This window comes from Podarcis muralis, chromosome 8, assembly GCF_964188315.1.
Source record: "Podarcis muralis chromosome 8, rPodMur119.hap1.1, whole genome shotgun sequence".
Lineage (NCBI taxonomy): Eukaryota > Metazoa > Chordata > Lepidosauria > Squamata > Lacertidae > Podarcis > Podarcis muralis.
Genome location: NC_135662.1, coordinates 34,691,351 through 34,705,901, shown reverse-complemented (window position 1 = coordinate 34,705,901; position 14,551 = coordinate 34,691,351). Strand labels below are relative to the sequence as shown.

Sequence of the window (14,551 nt, the reverse complement as noted above, 5' to 3'; positions counted from 1 at the left end):
TTTAAGTAGAAAACTTTAACAAAAGCAAGTGGTTTTTAAATTTTGTTAAATGTGAATAAGATGGAAAGTGTGGAAATGGAGAATAGGATGGGTGGTTTTAAGGAAAGATCAGCAATGTTTTCTTGATGGTTGCTTAAGGATTGCCTGCCAATCAGAATTTACTAAAAAGGGAACGAGCGGAAGGGGATGATGGATAAAACCAGAATAGCCCATTGATAACATTGCTATGTTATCAATGTGGAGTGAAAGTTTGTATCTCCTGCACAGTAAAAGCCTCATACTCAGAGGTGCCAAATGGAAACCAACTTAAACTAGTGCAGGAATTGTCAACAACTTCTGCATTCCTGGGACCTATTCTGTATTTGAGACTGGGATCCAGTGCCATTCTGCCACACAAACTCAGCTTGTTCCTGGGTGGTCCAACTATTAAAATTCTCGGTGCTATGCCCTCTAGCAATAAAACTTTCATAGTGGAATGCACATGGCAGAATGAGCACTGACTAGGGAACTGCATTTAAAGAATACAAAACCAGATAGAGAAGCAGTCTCCCCAGATAACTTTTTTCACTGCTCCCTGTTTTGCAGTGCCAGTCTTCCTTTGGTGTAGAGTGGCAGTCTTCCCAACACCTGGCAACCACATCCCCCCATCAGAATGACACAAAAATGTCACATAGTGTCAGTCTTAGGGTATTTTGGCAGGGGGTATGGTGGTGGTTGGCTGCTGTTAGGAAGAGTGCAAATCCCACCACCTGTACATTCAGCCAGCTTTCATTCCTCTGAATTTGAAAATCACCCAAATGACCCCCCAGTGAATGGTGGCAAAAGGGGAAGGGATTTTAGCACTATGGGACCAACTCTTTTCTCTGTTCTCTGTTCCTTACATAGGAAGATGCCTTATACTATCATATCATTGGTCCATCTTGCTTGGTATTTTCTACGTCGACTTGCAGTAGCTCTCAGGATTTCAGACAGGTTTCTCTCCCAGTCTTACCTGAAGATGACAGGATTGAACCTTGGACCTTCTGCATGCAAAGCAGATGCACTGAGTTATGGCCCTTCAAATAAGGGCATTAGCTAAAGCAGGAGTGTGAACCTTTGGCGCTCCAGGTGTTCCTGAACTACTACTCCCATCAGCCCCAACAAGCATGCCTGATGGTGAGGGATTATGGGAGCTGTAGTTCAGCAATACATGGAGGGCCAAAGGTTCCCCAAACATTAGCCAAAGGGTCTCATCTTCCAAAGAGATATTTCCCAACAATCAAGGGACATAATTTTTAAACTCTTGGTGTCCCATTAGTTCCATTCACAATAATCAACAGTTGTATTTGCTTAGTCTTGCTTAGCTATGCCACTGAAACAGAGGGTACAAGACTGAACTGTAGCAATAATGAAATTAAGATATGCCCATTTAAAAACCTGTGCTGATAAGTGTACAGAATTATGTGCCCACATATTGTACTTGCAACAGTATTACTTCAAAAGCATCATCCATATTAGGATGGTATTTTAGATTTGGGTCCCTATAGAATGAATCTGCTTGGTGCAAAATCCATTTATGATGCTCCTTATTTACAACTAAGGATCTGGTCCTTGAAAGAAAATGCAAAAGTGTTATTAGATAGAAAGAAGCAAACTACTTTTTTCACACCCACTAGGCAACAGGTGTTGTTTTGCAAACAGCATGAATCTAAGCCAACTAATACCTAATGAGTCATCATTCCTCACTAACTTGGTTTAAAATTTAACACTGTATATTTACAAAATATGCTTGGGACATTGCCAGACCAACTTTATCCCATATAGCAGTTCATCATAAGCATCTGTGATAGAAACAGTATTTCAGGTATAGGGGACCTATGGTTCTCCAGGTGTTGCTGAATTGCAACTTCCATCATTCCTGGTTGTTGGCCATGCTTGCTGGGACCAATGGGAACTGTAGCAACACCTGGAGGTCCAAAAGTTCCCCAGACCTGCTGCATAAGTTTGTGTTTTCTGATGAGCTATTTCAAGGTTCTCTACATCTTAGAGATATAGAGCCATGGTGAGGTGCAGCATACTTAAAAGAGTAAGGAGGGAAGTGCCCTGTGTATTGAACATCTTTGTGTGCTCTGGGTTTAGTGAAAATTTGGGAAATGCTTCTGTTAAATTTTTCTTAAGATAAAAAAGGATGTCCTGGTTGGCATCTCTATTAACCATCAAGCTAGAGTACAAGCGCTATCTGAAGACTTTCTATGACCAACTTAAGAAGCAGAAAATTATAAGATCTGTTGATTTCAGGGGACTTCGGGTTTACTTCCAGAAGTCCAAAGCAATTGATATAAGCTTATAATATTATTCTACAACAATGTTCAAAAGGTTCAAAATAACTTTGGATAGCCGTTTCTTAATCTTTTAATGAACACATGGGCCTGGCAGAGTTCTCATCAAACCCTGTTGAAATGAATAGGAGCTGTGTAAGATTACATACTGCTCTCATTCATCTCAATGGGGTTTGTGCAAGGACATTTTCTGCTGGGTTATGTTTAAAACAGCCTTCCTCAACCTTGTATCCTCCTAATCAGGGTTTCCCAGACTTGGGACTTCAGCTGTTTTCGGACTACAATTTCCACCATCCCTTACCACTGGTCCTGCTAGCTGGGGATGATGGGAATTGTAGTCCAACAATGGCTAGAGACCCAAGTTTCTGAAACCCTGCTTCAGATGTTGGATTGCAACTCCTGTCTTCCCTGCTCATTGGCCAAACTGATCGGGGCTGATGAGAGTTGCATTTCCAAACACCTGGAGGATACTAGGCTGAGGAAGGTTGTGCCAAAGACTTTGTGGTGTTTATATATTTATTTTCCACAGCCATCAAATACTTCTAAATAATTGTTTTTGATGGAACTGAGTAGCCAATATGTGTAGGTGCAAGATGAGTTTTCAGATTTTCCCATTGTAAATCTTTATTCCTCCACCCCTAGACTGGGTCTGAACCATCCCCTCAAGGACACATGGAAGGACGTCCTGGGAGCAATGAGAGAGTTGATGAGCCGGCTCGTCATGTCTTCTCTTTCTCCTGGTTGAACTCATTGAATGAATGATGACTCTCCATCCAGCTGGCTTCTGGAAGGATTCATAGGAAGCATGTGACTTGGCTCAAAGTGATAACGAATACTGCATTAAAAGGAATGGTGGATCACATTTTATCCAAAAGATTTTGTTTGAAAAAATTCTCATTGGATTTGACTCTGTAATATTTGTGGAAGCAGCTGTACAATTTGGGAAAGGGGTGGGAGGGAAGAAGAAATGTAAGTTAATAGCTAATCATGAACCAATGGAGGATCAAGTTCCTACCAGCTTTGGAGGTAATGGCAGGTATCAAGTGGTGACCTTATTACTTGTCAAGGTCACCTCATTGGCTAGGTACTGAGTTTATGTGATAAGGCTTTATCTAAGGAAGGTGATATATGATATAACAAGCTATTGCATGATTATTGCAATTGATCCTAAGTGTGCCGCAGCAAAATTAATGTCAGAAATTTATGTGAAGAAAAGAAAGCAGCACAATACTGTTTTTACAAGTAAAGTGCTAAAGGCACACAAGACACATCTGTAAATTGGGGACTTCTATACGCAGTTTTACAGGAGTGGTTTACCAATATTCTTGCATAGCTGTTTCTTCACTAAAGGCATTGTTAATAAACTTCACATTACACAGGTTGACTCTTTACCTTACCAGCAAGCTTTTCAATGGATGTGCATTGGCAAAAGCCACACATTATAAGGCAGGCACAATCTCCACCAAGCCACACAATTAAGCTCTGCCTCATGAGGGTTTGGAAACAGTTTGATGGTGATCCCCTACACTGCATGGCAAAACCACATCTGAAATCTGTAAGAAGGTTCTTAAGCAGTTTGTAATGTGCCAGATGGAGGAGTTGCTATCCGAACAAATTACGTCTGAAATTCAGTGGTAGTAGAACCCTTGGATGTGTTTAATGAAATGCCCTGCATTGTGGTCTAAATGCTGACATCCTGTTGATCATTATGAATGCGTACAGAGTGACATCATTCACATTTTGTACTCAACAACATCAGCACACTCTTCATGTACTGACATACCCTACTATAGTAAGGTTAAAATTAAGTGACGGTATATGGGTTTCCCACCACCACTACCATTTGATCCTCACAACATCCCTGCGAGGTTGGTTAAGCTGAGGAATAGTGGCCGGCTTCAAAGTCATCCATGGAGCTTCCTGGCTGGGTGGCCATCTGAACCAGGGTCTCCCTTCCTATCCTAGCCCTGGTCCACTCCTAACTGCTCCAGCACACTGCTCAAATGAATGAAGGAGTGGAAGGGTAGGGTGACGTGGGCTGGAATAACTTTATCCCATTATGAGACCACCAAAGATGGCTAAGGACTGTCTCAGGGAGCGTTGCATCCATTACTTCAGGGTTAGCTCATAAGATCACAAAACAGAGGCTGGAGATCTGCAAAAATGGGGACGTCAGATCTCTGCTCTTATCGTGCTGTACTCTCTGTCCCCTTCAGGCTCCTTCGGCTATGAGTGAAAAAGTTGACCGGCCTCTCAATTGCCTAAATTTTGAGAGGTTGTTGGGGGAAGTCTAACTTGAAAAATACCTAACAGCTCGTTCAGAAATGTGCGTCTTCTTCATCGATCTCCATTGAAAGATTTGTCAGCAACAGATTCCCGTCCAAGTTGGCTCAGTTTCAACTTATACAGTCACAGCTTCTTTCTTTAAAATAACTTTGTCATGGGCTCTTTCTCCGCCCCTGCCCCCCCCAACACCCAAAATGTAATAAGCTAAATTTCAGTGAAATGAAACCGGTTTTCGCATCATGTTCGAAGACGCAAAGCAAAGGTGGAAAGAAGTTGTGTGTTAAATCGGAACGGATTTTTGTGTGTGGAAGGAATAAGTATTGTAGATGCATAACGTCAGATCTGGGTAGAAACGAAGCGATGTCAATCCCACTTGCGTTACTGAAAGGACTTAGGAAGGGGAGGAAGAATGAGGAGTAGAGGTCTGAAGAACAGATTTCAGCTGGAAATCGTTTTCTCTGAACTAACGAAGCTGGGTTTCTAAGGGAAACGTCGACAAGTCAGTGAAACATCCGCTTCATCTACTCCACGGGTGGATTTTTAAACTTTGTGACAAAGCGGGCCAAGGCCAGCCCCCTGGGAGTGAGCCCTATTGAAACCAGTGGATCTTACTTCCGTGTAAAGGTGCGCTCAACTGGAGTGTTAAGAAATGCTCCTATTCCTTGCAAAGAAGAGCAAGGACCCACCCCCACCCCCACCCGGGCTAACATGAGCACCCTGCAGAGTTTACTTTGGAAAACAAGGGTGGGGAATCTGTGGTCCTCCAGGCGTGGCTGGGAGTGTCCTAAAATGAGAGGAGACCCAGGGCCTCAGCCTTGGCAAGTGGTCTCTTTCTCCCGGCTGGAAGCCTTGCCCTTTAATCCTAGATGTGTGAGGATAAATTCGTTAGCATTCTGTATACGCCCAGAGGCACTTTCTCAGGGGTAACTAAGATCTGGAGCTGATTTCCTAGCAAATTCCGAGTCAAATGTAGCACTGGAACTGCTGAACTTCCAAAACATTGTCCCGGCACCACCACCACCCGCCCCGCCCCTTTTGCTTATACTGTACTATTTCCTAACCTCCCTTCACCTCTTTCCTATAGATAGGTTACCTATGGTCGGATGCTGTTCCGCCTTAGCCCCACTCAGCCTCTACTTCTCTCTATGCCACGATCGATGCATTCCCCACTGACACGTCTCCGAGGCAAGGAAGTGTAGGAAGCCGTTGTTCCTTTGCAGCTTTTATTAAAAATATAAATATTAAACGTTCTCTTACACGACCAAATCGACCGAGCGCTGAAAAGATGTTTTATTTGTGGAAATGTTTACAAAGAAGAGAGAAAGAGAGAGAGAGAGAGAGAAAGGAGAGTGGCTTCCAAATAAAAAAGAAAATAAAATAAATAAAGCTCGATACAGAGGAGGACGCCCCAACCCTCTCCCCCGCCCACCAACCCAAAAAGACAAGGCTCTCTCTCATTCGCCCAACTTCCAGTGGCTGAGCCGCTGGACCCCACCCTCAAAGAGTTGCATTAATCGTAACAACGAGGGAAGAGGAAGGGGGGGGACAAAGAGTTAGGACAGCAAGTCACAAACGACACTTGGGTACAACGCTGGGCATGCTACTGACGCGCTAGGTTAGGCTGCGTGTCGACTGGACACTCTCTACGTCGATCAAGCTCTCGGTGAAAAGAAGAGGAGAACAGCACGAGGGAATCTGTGTAAATATCGTGTGCGAACTGGAGGATCTCTTTGGTAGGGGGCGGGCGGAGGGCAGAGAGCGCTTCATTTCCCGATGGTCTCCAGCATTTTCCTGTTGCTCTCGACCTGCTGCGACAGCTGCTCCGCTCGGGCCATTTCCAAGAGTTGCCGGAGGAGGTGGAAAGTCAGGTCTATGGAGATCGGCGAGTCCTTGGACGAGCGCTTCTCCTTCGCGGCGGCGTCGAGGGGAGCCCCGCTGTCGTCGTCGCTTGGCCAGGGCTCGGCGGCGCCCTCTAGCGAGCGCTCCCGCACGTTCTGCAGCTGCTGGACGGCCGCTCGGAAAAAGTTGCCGGCCGAAGCAGACGCGGCGAGGTGGCTGCCGCCCGAGGCGGAGGAGGAGAAGGAGAAGGCGGCGGGAGAGGGGGTCTTGTGCAGGTTGCCCAAGCGCACGAAATACTCTTCTCCCACGCGGAGCAAGATGGGCAGCGCCTGCGGCTGCTCTTGGAAGAGATCCGGCTGCTGCAGAGCGGGGTCGGCTGGGACGCTCTTGCCGAGGGCTCGGCACTCATGGCAGGGCAGCAGAGCGACCAGCAGGATCCCTGTAGAGACCAGCAGCTGGATCTTCATGATTCGGCGGCCAGATCTGGAAAAGTCACAAGAGGGGAAGGGAATGGGCATAGTTTGCTGTCAGACGGACTCCCGCCCTTGGGTCGGCAAACCCTAGCGAGAGGTCCCCGCCGGCAGCTGCTGCTGCTGCGACGGTCGCTGTCCGCGGTGCTGAAGGTCTTCCATAGCTGTCCCCTGCCCTATCGCAACTGTGAATTCATCTGCACCATGGCCCAGTCAACCCAGTCAAATCCGCTCACAAGGGGAAAGTTTGCATCCTCCTCTTTGGGTCAAGGGCTGCCTCGACACCCGTCTTTATTAAATGCATCGAACAGAAAGAACACGATGCTTTAGCGCGCAGCATAGCAATTTATGGGCTAGGCTACTTACAGGTCAGAGCACTGGACAGGTGGTACTTTAATCCTTAGTATAGGAAACCCAGGTGTCTCAATCATTCAGAGCAAGCGAAGCAACACCTTCCTTCATTTCTTTTAAACGCTGCTTGACTGCTTCCAGAAAGCCTTCTGTTGCCCTTAAATAGCCCTTTCTATCATGATCCCAGAATTATTTTTTCTTTAGACTACACACACACACCACACCACACCACACCACACCACACCACACCACACCACACCACACCACACCACACGCGCTTTAATAACACACACTTATCCAAACTACCCAGCGGCAGTATCTTCTCAAGAGAAGTTTGCCTTTTGTGCATGTGAGGCTAACCTGGATATTTTCATACCTTGGAGATGCTGGTGAAGTTTAAGCCGGACAGGTGGAGTCGCTCAGCAGTTGGGTGCCCCCTTTCGTCTCCCTCTCAGGAAGCGTATCTATTGGAGCCGTCTTCTGCCGTCCTTGTGATCAGTTTGCTTCCTAATCAGAGCCCGGGTGCGGGATTTTTATAGGTTAGACCCTCTTCTGGAATCACGCAGCCCTTGCCTAATAAGCTGACGCTTTCTTGACAGCTCGCTTGCGTGCCCCGATCCACTGCTGAATAAATCATGGGGGCCGTTTCAGAGCAGCAATGGGCAACGTCCTGCTATCACAACCCAGAATCTCACATCCAATTATATCAACAGATATTTATCGCCTCGTTAGTGACGTCAGCAAAGCCCGCGACCGGGGAGGGGGGATCAGCAGGACACACTTCCCATTGACAAAAACCCTTGAATGAAGAGTTCCCGAAACGCGTGGGGGGTGGGGTACAACAGCGAGCGCCACCTTTTACTATCACAGGTCAAGGTGACCAAAAACTTTCCACTCTGGTCTCAGAGGAGAAAACCGTCTGTAACTGAATCCAGCTTGTCTAGTGCATACCTACAAAAGGCAAAATGCCTCTCCTAAATTCCTTGCAATGGAAAGTTATAGGAAGAAGCAAATATGGAACATAAACTACCTTATGCTGTGTCAAATCACTGATCTATCTAGCTCAGAACTGCCTACACAGACCGGCAGCAGCTATCCAGGATTTCAGCCTGGAGTTTCCCCCCAGCTCTACCTGGATATGCGGGGACTGAACCGTCTGCATGAGAAGCAAATGCGTCCCTCTCCAAAATAAAAGCTGGTCTAGCGGACAACCACCTCTCCTGATCTGCAGGAAAGAGAAACCAAGCATCTAATACTTAAGCATTGGGAAGCACCTGTCTGAAAGACAAGCTAGTGACAAAAACTGCCTTTTTAAAATGAGAGTTCTCTCTATCACCAGCCTTAGAAGAGGGTATGTGGGTACCGGCAACATTCTAGCAAAACCTGGCAAGGAATTCTCGTCGAGCTGAGAGGTGAACCTGGCAGACTTCTTGGTCAACCACATTTATTTGTGGCTCCCATTAACTATATTAGAAGGTGCTTCGAAATAATTCCCATAGAAATGATTCAAAAGGCAACTTGGGGCAGGGGTACCCAGCATATATTCTGTTATCTGGAGACACACAAGGAGTAGAGGAAGCAGGGTATCTGCTGGACATACGTATTTTCGAGCTAAGTAGATAGATAGATACTTCCAATCTTCACTTGGCTGCTTTGTGATCTGAATGATGTGGTTTCAGTATATGGGGAGCATCGTACCACTTTAAACATGGTGTCGGGGAAGACGCTAGATTTTGGAGGAAACCAAAAGATCATGAAATTCAACCCAGCTCTGACACATGACCCCAGCTGCATAATACCATACCGCTTTAAACAACCATGGCTTCTTCCAAATAATCCTGGGAACTGTGGTTTGTTAAGGGTGCTAAGAGTTGTTAGGAGAACCAGAGTCCACTCACAGAGCTACAGTTTCTCAGAGCGGTTTAACAAGCAATCCCCCTTCCCAGGGACCGCTGGGAATTGTAGCTCTCTGTGGGGAATAGGGGACTTCTAACAACTCTCAGCACCTTTAACAAACTACAGTTCCCAGGATGCTTTGCAAGGAGCCATGCCTGTTTAAAGTAGCATAATGCAGTGAAGATGAGGCCATGTGTCAGAGTTGGGTTGGACGGACTTCATAATCTTTGGTCTCTTCCAAAATCTAGTGTCTCTCCCTAACAAATATACACCCCACCCGTTTATCCTGTTGTAGTAGCCCTGTTCTTTCTGCCATTTTCTTGTCCCCTGATTCTCAAATGACATTTGAGGTCCTATCATCGCTCTCTAGCAGGTAAGGAATTTAATAAAGTTGAGGATCCTTGACTGCCTTTATTATGCCTCAGGTTCCCTTAGTGCAGATTAATGCTCCAACTTTAACCCACACATCAGCCAAATATCCCGTGGGATACAAAAGTAGAGGGATTCCCCCTGCTCGGTTTGCTTGTGTCTGTAGCAGGGATCCAAAATATACATGGCAGGTTCCTATTAACCTGGATGCGAGTTAATACGAATTCGTCGTTTCTGGATGTCTGTTTGCTTGCTTAAAATGTGAATTTGTGTGTGTGTGTGTGTGTGTGTGTGTGTGTGTGTGTGTCTGCCAGCGCCACAATGCATGATGCCCTTAACCTTTCCGGAGCAGGAAAGAGATTGGAAACTTCGCGCAGCTGGTTTCGTCTTCCTTGGTGAGTGACACAAGAGTCTTTGCCAGAGATGTCTCATCAGCTGCACTTCCCTTCTCCCAGCCCCCGCCTGTGTGAGTGTCTCAAACGGCATGTTGATTCCAAGGGAGAAGAGGGCTCGGTTAAGCTGGAGGCACTTGGCTCTCGCCCCCCAGGGATGCAAAGCGCAAGGGAGATGAATGGCTGTTGTTAAACCCCATTCAGTCGCAATCCTGGAGTCGTTGTCTAGCTGAAGAGCAGCAACATTGTGCTTGATGATCCCGTTGTTTTCTCCATAGCGAGGACGGCGCCGTAATCAAAAGCGCTCTTTAGCCCTCCATTCTCCAGTCCCCCAGAGCCCTTAGAGGAGGCTGGCTGGAAGCGCCCTCATCTCCATACTACAGACATGGCCAGCAGAAGGACAAAACAAGGGTGGGGGAACTGCGGAAGTCTTCTGAAATCTTTGCTCAAAGGACAGGCAACGCTGAATTTTAACTGCTGCATAGAAGTGAGACATGGGCAAAAAATATTCCAATCTCAAATTTCTTTCTTTATCCGTTGGGCAGGAATTTTTTTCCAGGGGAGGGAGGGTACATAGCCTGTCACCACCTCTACCAGAAATGGCAAATACTCCAAACAAGCAAGCAAGCAAGCAAACATAACTAGCACCAGAGAACAGGCCAACAATTTCTGGTAGATCTGGCAACAGAAGAGGCTGTGTACACACAGCCTGGCTTTACTCTACTGGGTGCTCACATTGCTGGCTTGTGGAGCAGTGGACACAGGAGGTTAGCCACAAGGCACATCTATCCTGAGGTTCCTTGAGAAATGTTGCTTTGTGAGGCATTTCTCTCCAAACCAGCGTCAGTCTGATTGGGAAACATAAGCCACCTGAAGACCTCCGTACACTTGGTGTGGATGGACAGGAGATGACTTGGAAACACATCAAACTGTATGAATGCGTGCAATGATGTGCAAATGTGGCCTGAATTGTAGCTGGAGGGAAAGGAGGAGGGCCTGCTGCATCAGGCCAAGGGCCCTTCTAATCCAGCATGCTGTTCTCACAGTGGATACCCAGATTTCTGTAGGGCAGTGTTTCCCAACCTTGGGCCTCCAGCTGTTTTTGAACTACAATTCCCATCATCCCTGACCACTGGTCTTGCTAGCTAGGGATGATGGGAGTTGTGGTCCAAAAACAGCTGGAGGCCCAAGGTTGGGAAACACTGCTGTAGGGAACCCTTAAGCAGGAGAGAACTCACCCTTCCTGTGGATTCCAGCAAGTGGTATTCAGAAGCTTTGCTGCCTCCAAGGGGTAAAGCAGAGCCATCATGGCTAGTAGCAGTCTATACTCCCCTCCTCCATGAATTTGTCTAATCCTCTTTTAAAGAGATTTAGGTGGGTGGCCATCACTGCCTCTTGTAGGAGCAAGTTCCATAGTTTACCTGGGGAAGGGGTGATTTCACTGTACTTTAAGCTGGCAGTGTGTACGCAGCTTGACCTCTTCAAAACTTGAATTCCAGGTCTTCCCCTCCATTGCTTCTCAAGGGGTAGACCTGCTTCTCCATCTATGGGGAGACCCGGCATCCAGCCCATGTATTTTCACTGACCAATGGTACCTTCAGTTCTTTCTCTGGCTTCCTTCACCCCTTCAGCCCTTAATTAATTGTACTGCTGTGGCAGTTAACTTAACAGGGAGAGTGGGAATTATATTTCCATTTTTTAAAAAAAAAACCAAAACACACCCCAGCATGCAATGATAACAGCATTGGACCACACTGGAAGGTTAGCCAGCAAAATGGGTATAATATTGGATTACTTTGCAGAGCTGGCATATCACATGCTCTCTCAGCCACAATGTTGTTACCTGCATTGGACTTTATCTGCACTGGCATTAACAGAGTACTTTTTAAAATGTTTACAAACTTGACAGGGAGGTGTCACATCTTTTTGGTATGAAATAAGACCTGAGTTAGAAAGATCATAATCTCCTGTCATTGCTGCTGTCTTTCCCCCCTTTTTTCTTTTGGCATGCTAGTCCCCAGCTACACTAAAATAATTGATACCTTTATTCTTTTCTGTGGAGCAGCAATCATTATTACATCAGAGGAGACCAACATAAAAGCCTTAAAACAGGCATAGGCAAACTCGGCCCTCCAGATGTTTTGGGACTACAACTCCCATCATCCCTAGCTAACAGGACCAGTGGTCAGGGATGATGGGAATTGTAGTCTCAAAACATCTAGAGGGCTGAGTTTGCCTATGCCTGCCTTAAAACCAAACCAGGAAGTTCCTTCTCAAGAGTCTCAGCCAGGAGTAGCCAGCTATGTATTCTCCAGTTACTGAACCACAACTCCCATAATGCCTGACCATTATCCATGCTGGCTAGGGCTGATGGGAGATGCAGTCAAACAACATCTGAAGGGCAATGGCTAGGCCATGGGCAGGCAAACTAAGGCCCAATTGCCTTCTAAATCCAGCCTGCAGACGGTCTGGGAATAAGTGTGTTTTTACATGAGTAGAATATGTGCTTTTATCTAAAATGCATCTCTGGGTTGTTTGTGGGGCATAGGAATTTGTTCATTTTTTCCCTCAAGATACAGTCCGGCCCCCCACAAGGTCTGAGGGACAGCGGACCGGCCCCCTGCTGAACAAGTTTGCTGACCCTGGGCTAGGCAATGGCTGTTTCACTCTAGCCATATATTTGTCTAATTGGCTAGACCTGCTTTCCTAAATGTCAGTCATCACTATGACTTCATTTCATTAGCTAAGAATGCCAAAAGGCAGGCTCAGGTTAGTTAACAAACGTTTTGTCTCATAACTCAGACTTTACAAAAGAAGCTAGGAATCTAGTTATTGTGGGTCATTGGTGGGTTGGGGTTCTGCTTCCTACCTCTGTGGCACAGCGACCAGTTTGATGGTGGTGACTGGGGTGCAGCTTTCAAGTTGTTGTGTTAAGGATCCCGATGTAACGGAAGACTCCTGGTCTCTAGGGAAACTTCTAAATCACTGTGAAAGCATCGTGATAACACCAGGTTTTTAAAATGTTTCCTCTCTTTGTGTGCCCCAAAAATCTGCTCCAGAGGGTCCCCCAACTCTCTGGAGCTGATTTTGAGGATGCACAGAGGTCTGGAGGAGAGAGAAGTGGGAGAGGAGGTTCTGTTGCATGCCCAGAAGTCCATCAAAGCAGCATAGCTGAGGAATTGGATACAGCCCTTTGATTTCAAGTCCTAGTGAGTTTAAGTCCCTTGATTTCAATGAGTCATTCTAAGCATGATCAAAACACCATATGCTCAAAAGAAGCAGTTTACATCTTCAGGTGGGATTCTGGAAGTGCATCTGCTACTCTCCATATATTCTTGTATCCATAGGTATTGATGCCTTGCAACACTCTGAAAAAAAGAAATGTCTGCCTCCAGTCTCGAAAGAAACCCCACTAAGCATTCCCATAACACTTTAGGATCATTGCCAACATAAACCAACAGTTTGCTGAAACCCTTCTTCATATCTGACATGAGGCTGATGTCAACAAGGGTGAGGGCTTTTTCAGCTGTGGCACCTACCCCAACTTTGGAATAACTGCTACTCTTTAGGCACCCAGCAAAAGCATTGCTGTCTAGCCCAGGGATAGCAAAGTTGGTAGAGCATGAGACTCTTAATCTCAGGGTTGTGGGTTGGAGCCCCATGTTGGGGGAAAAGATTCCTGCATTGCAGAGGGTTGGACTAGATGACTCTTGGGGTCCCTTCCAACTCTATGAATCTATGGTTTTATTATGATACCTAGGTATCATAATATTTTGAGGCAGTCTGATCACTTGTGTGATGAACATTATGTACAATTGTTAAAAATAAAAATAAGTAGAGAGAGAGAACCATCAGCAGTCAAGTAACGTAAGTCCAACCAGGAATTTAAGGTCATTTTGTAGCAGGACACCATTTTTTAATCTGCCTGCTTCTAAGGTCCATGCACACATACATACACACATGGAAGAAAACATCCAGTGGTCTAAACTAGTGGAAAAATCATTTGAAATTTACTCAGTACTTCATGGTTCTTCCTCTAGAGTACTATTCCTTTGCACATCTGTTAAGAAAGGTGAAGAAACATGCTATCTCTGACAACCTTTTTTTAAGACAGTGAGTCCCTTTTAGAATCCTCTCTATAAAGAGTTGTAACTAACCACAATGCATAAAATGACAATGTTTCAACAGCCCCAGTGACTGATCTTCTGTTCTGCTCATCCCTTCTTACTTCCTGTCCTTACAGACTGGGGTCGCTCTCTTGCCTTGGGAGTTTCTGCAGCACATCACAAAGGCATGTCCAGAACAGACTTACTGAATGTGGAAAACGTCATCTTGGTTCTGCGCACAGATTTTATTTTTTCAGAGGTTGAGGACAACATTGTGGAGCTACCAGTGCCCACACTACATATGTTCGTTTTCTTCTGACTTACCATGGCCTCTGATTCAACTGGTTTTGCAAGGCTAATGTGGGAAAAGATGAAACAAGCTCCGAGCAACAGGATCAGCACTGCTGCAACAGATTTATGGGTCGCTGCCAGGCATCTATTGGATACTGCTGATGAGTGGCACATTTCTCACTTATCTCTTCATGCTTTTTTCTTTTCGGATGTATGCGTTTATCAGTTGACCC

General features: G+C 45.9%; 2 protein-coding genes across 6 annotated transcripts in view; one reads left to right on the top strand and one right to left on the bottom strand.

Moving 5' to 3' along the window:
- The window catches only part of TRIM55 (tripartite motif containing 55), a 40,756-nt gene extending 37,062 nt beyond the window's left edge, over nucleotides 1–3,694 (top strand). For all 5 annotated transcript variants that reach the window (XM_077932962.1, XM_028736823.2, XM_028736822.2 and 2 more), the window contains one exon: nucleotides 2,961–3,694. Coding sequence is in view for 3 of the 5 variants with exons in the window: in XM_028736823.2 (XP_028592656.1) it covers nucleotides 2,961–3,080 (120 nt within the window). In the remaining 2 variants the exon portion in view is untranslated. The remainder of the gene's footprint in view (nucleotides 1–2,960) is intronic.
- A 2,245-nt stretch (nucleotides 3,695–5,939) lies between these two features.
- On the bottom strand, nucleotides 5,940–7,924 carry CRH (corticotropin releasing hormone). Its single transcript, XM_028738627.2, has 2 exons — nucleotides 7,641–7,924; nucleotides 5,940–6,926 (listed from the first exon to the last, which is right to left on the bottom strand). Exon 2 carries the CDS (start codon nucleotides 6,908–6,910, stop codon nucleotides 6,368–6,370), a length of 543 nt encoding a protein of 180 aa, XP_028594460.2. The 5' UTR covers nucleotides 6,911–6,926; nucleotides 7,641–7,924; the 3' UTR covers nucleotides 5,940–6,367.
- Between the last annotated feature and the right edge of the window lie 6,627 nt (nucleotides 7,925–14,551).